At 34.1% G+C, this 6463-nt stretch overlaps 1 protein-coding gene across 1 annotated transcript; it reads left to right on the top strand.

The window, feature by feature from the left end:
• The first annotated feature begins 865 nt into the window (after positions 1 to 865).
• Positions 866 to 4101, top strand: LOC140891751 (putative leucine-rich repeat receptor-like serine/threonine-protein kinase At2g24130). The gene is made up of 2 exons (XM_073300380.1): positions 866 to 3510; positions 3625 to 4101. The coding sequence occupies exons 1-2, from the start codon at positions 954 to 956 to the stop codon at positions 4011 to 4013; spliced, it is 2946 nt and encodes a 981-aa protein (XP_073156481.1). The 5' UTR covers positions 866 to 953; the 3' UTR covers positions 4014 to 4101.
• Positions 4102 to 6463: the final 2362 nt, after the last annotated feature.

Genomic DNA, 6463 nt, shown 5'->3' with positions numbered 1-6463 from the left:
CTTTTATTTTATTTTGGATAATTTTGGTATTTTTCTCTCCAATTTTAGTCACTCTCACATGAAATTACCACGTGACACAACACATATGAGCTTTACAAAAAAAACACAATAGAATGGCAAAAACAAAAACAAAAACGAAAACAAAAATAACAAAAATAACGATATGGAGTTGAAGTTTGATAGCAGATAGTCATGCAAAACAACAGAAAGACAAACATAAATGATCAAATTTATAGTTTTTTCTTCACTTTTCTATAAATGCTATTCAACCGAGATTTTTGTAAGATAATTTAATGTAATAAACTTTTTTATTTCGAGGGTTTTTTTTTTTGTTGTTGATAAAATAGTTTCGAGATAGGGTTTCATAGTAATTTTCCCAAACTCAATTAAATAACTCTAAAAAAAAAACTCTAAAAAAAAACCCATAGTTATGAGTGGATGACTTTACATTTTATGGATCTAGACAAGACAAGCATGTAATATAAAACTCGGGGCCGACATGTATACCAACCCAAGAAAGAAAGCTGCCTACTTAATCATCAAAGCCAATACATAAGCGTGACAATAATCAAAATTATCTTATTAAACTCCACGACTCATCATCCACTAATCACCCAATAGTTAGGCCTAATGACATGTAAACCACCCAATGTCAAAGGGCCCTTGTAAAGCGTAAACCATCGACTCTCGCACAGCAACATCGTACCACATTTCCCCACGTGTTCGTTGTCCATTTTTCAAACATCTTAATGCGCCAAAATCACTCTGTTCCCATCCTTCAACGCCAGTTAGGCGCAAAAAAAAAAAAAGATATATATATATATATTCAAACAGTGTGCTGCTGCATGTCAACATGGACTGTGGCTCTTGTTGTTCCAAATTCTTTATCTTGATCGTGTAGATTGAAAGTGTTGATCTGCTCGAATCATACCATTCTTTGGTATTTTACAAAAATGGGATATTGTTGCAGGTTTTTCGTGTTTGATTACGTGTGGTTGATGGTGGTTTTGCATGTGGTGTGCTCGGAGAATGATCAGGCTGGAGGAATCTTGAGTGATCGGGCCGCCCTCGTGTCGTTCGCGGCGGGGGTGACCGATGATCCGGGGCACGTGTTGGAGGGTTGGAATGATGATTCTGGTGTTCATGTCTGCAAATGGTCTGGTGTAGGGTGTGACTTGAGAGGGAACAGGGTGATAGAGCTTAATCTAAGCCAAAAGTCACTGAGAGGAATGATATCACCGGCTCTTTTCAATCTCACACACTTGGGGATTCTTGATCTGTCGTGGAATCTGTTCGAGGGGCGGCTTCCGTCTGAGGTCGGTTCGCTTGTATCGCTCAAAGAGATGAGTTTGTCTTCCAATATGCTTGAAGGGAACATTCCAATGGAGGTGGGGCTTCTTAAAGAGCTGGTTTATCTTGATCTGGGAAGTAACAAGTTCGTCGGTGATATTCCGGCTTCCCTTTTCTGCAATGGCTCATCTTCTTTGCAGTACTTGGACTTGTCCAATAATTCACTGAGTGGAGAGATACCTTTCCATAGCCAATGCGAGCTTAGAGAGTTGAGGTATCTTCTTCTTTGGTCTAACCACTTTGTTGGGGAGGTTCCTTTAGCCCTTTCGAATTCTTCAAATCTCGAATGGCTTGACTTGGAGTACAATTCACTGAGTGGGGAGTTGCCGTCCAAGATTTTGAGCAAAATGTTGCATTTGAAATTTCTTTACTTGTCCTACAATCACTTTTCAAGTCATGGTGGTAATGCTGATCTTGTACCGTTCTTCGAGTCTTTGGTAAATGCCTCTTACTTGCAAGAACTTGATCTTGCAGGAAACCATCTTGGAGGAGAGTTGCCTTCTGTTATCAGTGCTCTCTCCACTAATCTTGTGCAGATAAATCTTGATGATAACTGGATTTCGGGTTTCATACCTCCACAGATTTCGAATCTTGAAAACCTCACCCTCTTGAACCTGTCTAGTAATCTGTTGAATGGCTCAATCCCTTCTGAGCTGTGCCAAATTGGGAAATTAGAGAGGCTATACTTATCAAATAACTCCCTATCCGGTAACATTCCATCCGCCTTCGGCAATATGCCGCATTTAGGCCTTCTTGATCTGTCAAAAAACAAGCTCTCTGGTATAATCCCGGATAGTTTTGCGAATCTTGTGCAGCTACGAAGGCTGTTGCTGTATGACAACCAGCTCTCAGGGACCATTCCGCCGAGCCTCGGAAAATGCATAAACTTGGAGATTCTTGACCTTTCTCATAACAGAGTGTCAGGGGCAATTCCAAGTGAAGTTGCTGGATTGCGTAGTTTGAAGTTGTATTTGAACTTGTCTAGCAATTTCTTGAGTGGGCAGATTCCTCTAGAGCTCAGTAAAATGGATATGGTGTTGGCCATTGATCTTTCGCTAAACAAATTGTCGGGTTCGTTGCCTTCGCAACTTGGTAGCTGCATTGCTCTTGAGTATCTCAACTTGTCACATAATTTTCTGGAAGATCAAATCCCAGAATCTATAGGGAACTTGCCTTATCTTCAAGAACTTGATGTGTCCGGCAATCGGTTCGACGGAGAAATACCTCAATCCTTCCAGCAATCATCCACTCTGAAGACACTGAACTTTTCTAACAACAACTTCTATGGAGTAATAACTAAAAATGGTTCGTTTTCCTCACTAACAGCCGATTCTTTCTTGGGTAATGAAAGGCTTTGCGGTTCAATAAAAGGCTTGCGAAAGTGTCGCAGAAAACGCGTTCGCAGTTTCTTGATAGCATTCCTCCTTTCATCAGTTATCGCTCCCATTTTCTGTTTAGTTGGATATCCTCTTGTACAGAGAGCGAAACGGAGGCAGAAACTGCCCATTTTAGAAGGCAAGGACATTCCAGACGACGAAGAATCAAGGGACGAGGTGAAATACCCGCGAATATCTCGTAGACAGCTTATTGAAGCTACCGGAGGATTCAGCAGTTCAAGCCTTATTGGATCAGGTAACTTCGGGCATGTCTACAAAGGAATTCTTCAGGATAACACGAGCATCGCGGTTAAGGTACTCCATTCGAAAGTAGCTGGAGAGATTATTACTGGTAGCTTTAAGAGGGAGTGCCAAGTTCTGAAAACTACTCGGCACAGAAATCTGATCCGGATCATAACAACATGCAGCAGGCCAGATTTTAAGGCCCTTGTTCTTCCTCTGATGGGAAATGGAAGTCTTGAAAATCATCTGTATCCAAGCCATGGATCGAAAAACGGGCTGAATCTTGTTCAATTGGTGAGCATTTGCAGTGATGTAGCAGAAGGGATGTCCTATCTGCATCACTATTCTCCAGTGAAAGTGGTGCATTGTGATCTTAAACCGAGCAATATTCTTCTGGACGACGATATGAGAGCTTTGGTCACTGATTTCGGCATTGCAAGACTAGTAAAAGGCGGCGATGATAGCTCATCGGCCTACGATTCAGCGTCCTGTGACTCCACAGAAGGCCTGCTATGTGGATCAGTCGGCTACATTGCACCAGGTAAGTACAAAAAAAAAAACCTTGGAAGTTTTAATATAACTTAGTCACAGTTTTATTTTGGATCTTAAGCACAGAAATGTAAAGTTTGCACTTCTTTTGTAATGTAAATGACAGAATATGGGATGGGAAAGAGGGCTTCTCCACAAGGAGATGTATATAGCTTCGGCGTCCTTTTATTAGAGATCATCGCGGGGAAACGTCCCACGGACGTGCTTTTCCAGCAAGGTTCCAGCCTGCCGGAATGGATCAAGAGTTGTTACCCCCATAAGCTCGAGCCGATCATTCAGGAGGCTATAAAGCTGAGGTCTACACAACCGGAAACGTGCCCGTTCGTCGACCAAAGGATATGGTGGGATGTCATATTGGAATTGATAGAACTTGGACTTATCTGTACACAGAACAATCCTGGCACCAGGCCAACAATGCTAGATGTAGCTCATGAAATGAGCCGTTTGAAGCAGTATCTATGCAGTCCCTCAAGCCTAATAGTTGAAGAAGCTTGAGCAGATTAAGCTATTCTTTCTTTTGTAAACATTTTCTGCAGTTGTAGGATCAAAATCTTGTGTTGTATTCTGTTGATTTTTAACTTGAACTTTAATAAATGACAACATTTTTTTGAGTTTTGACTATGAACAAACAAACAAACAAAAGAACCGACGTGGATCCTCTGTTATGGGGTAAGCACAACATGTGATGCTATATAAATTTTATACTGATCATAGAAATTTAGTGGAAATATAATTTAAGCCACTTAAATATACCGAAGTAAGAAAGAATTCAAGTCATATGGAAGAAATCAGCACAAGAAGAGATTGGTAGTTCAAAATCACAAGATAATAATCCAAATTACTTCATTCCATTTATATAAACTAGTAAAAAGCACGTGCTCTGCACGTAAGATCACATATTTTATAACCAGTTAGTTATATGATTGAGTTAAATTTGATATTAATATTGAAATATATAGGGACATGTATTATATATATATATATTGTAAAGCATGTTGCATATTTTCAATATTCATCTACTTCACTGTTTAATAATAAAAAAAAACTATTGACTCTAGTCTATATTAATTTAGGAACATGAATATATCATAAGCCAAAAAATCAGATACTTTAGAAAAATATTTAACACCTTTCTTGTGTACAAAATGATATATAGATGAAAGTATAACAAGGTAAAAAAAGATACTCTAAAACATTGACTCAATATATGATAACAAACAATGTTCTTGTACAAGAACTTTTGATAAAAAAGTAATGACATAATATCAAATATCACTAAAAAAACTATTATTATAATTGTTGTTGTTGTTCTTGTATGTAAAACAAATAAAAGAAAAGATTTTTCATGATAAGGTAATAAATTAATAAAAAAATATATTAAATCTACTAAGTTTTATTATCATTATTTATTACTTTAGTCTTTTATTTCGATTCTTTAAATAGGTCTCCTATTAAATTTATTCGTAAGATGAGTCGATCTAATCCTTATGTAGATTGAAAAAAAAAATTAATTTTGGCATAAAAAGTCATATTTGTTATGAGTTAGATCGAACAAAACATCAGTCTCATCAAACTAACTCGTGAAATAGTTTATATTAGATATAATATAAAATTAAAATAAGTTTAAATTTAATCATATTTATAAATGAAATAAACTAAGTAACAATCAAATCATCTATTTATTTTATTTGTTTGAGATGTATTGTTTTTTCAATAGTAGCTAAATATCTTATATGTTTGGAACTTAAGTTTCTTTCTATAAATGTAGATTACATTTTAAACTTTACTTTTTAATAATTATCTTCAAACTATTTATATTGGTGATTAATTTAAATTTCTACATTTATTTTTATTGTATAACCATTTATTTTCAATATTTTTGGAACTTAATGGCATGTTAATTTACGTCACTACAAATTTTCTATTTTAATAGTAATTAATTTCAATACAATACATTAATTATTATGTCATTACATTCAAATATATCGATCAATTTCTGATTCTCATATTACTTGCATATAGTATATGTGGATATATTATAAGGAAATATAAAAAAAAAATTTATTTACTCGGCGTAAAAGAATTCAATTAGAAAATAAAACTATTAATTATAATTAAATAATATTTAGTAAAAAATTTGAGTAAAATTCGCTTATTTACCAAATAATACTTTGATATATGTAAATTATTGAAATAAATCTTGAATTTTTAAATTTCTGTCTATTTACTTTAAATATTTTGAATTTTTTTGAAAATACTATATAATTTTTATTATAATCATTTATTTATTTTGCAATACTTTTATTAATATATTATTTGAAACAAATATTGGATTTTTTTAACATTTTCTATTTAATTTTAAATCTTTATGATAATTTTTCAAAACAATATATAATTTTTATCATAAGTATTTATTTATTTTGTAAGACTTTTTAATATAAGTTGTCAATTATAATAATCTATTTCTTGATCGAATATTATTACAAAATTTTATGTTGAAACAATGAAAATACATAGATGAAATTTAAAAAAAAAAATCATATAATAACATATGAAATTTATGTATAACAAATTTTGTGACAATTTGACACAATCAATAGTAGGAAGGGAGTAAAGTATGAGTTATAGAATAAAATATATAGATTCAATTTAAATGAAAGTTATGTGAGAAATCATTACACCTAGTTGTTTTGTGTATTTTTCCATCTTTTTCTAATTTTTTTGTAATTTTTACTTATATATATAACTCTAATTATTATCTCATTAATGATTAATGAGATCCTACCATATGTGTAATAACCGAATCATTCATTCAAGGGTCCACATTTCAACACATATGCATAATTAATATTATAGGATTGACATGACAAATCATGGGTTGCTAGATATCATATTAGGGCAATACTCATAAGGTAGGTTGAACTAAACCCTCATTTGTATAGAAC

The sequence above is a fragment of the Henckelia pumila genome, chromosome 3 (assembly GCF_033568475.1).
Source record: "Henckelia pumila isolate YLH828 chromosome 3, ASM3356847v2, whole genome shotgun sequence".
In the NCBI taxonomy this organism is placed as follows: domain Eukaryota; kingdom Viridiplantae; phylum Streptophyta; class Magnoliopsida; order Lamiales; family Gesneriaceae; genus Henckelia; species Henckelia pumila.
This window is presented reverse-complemented; position numbering and strand designations above follow the sequence as displayed.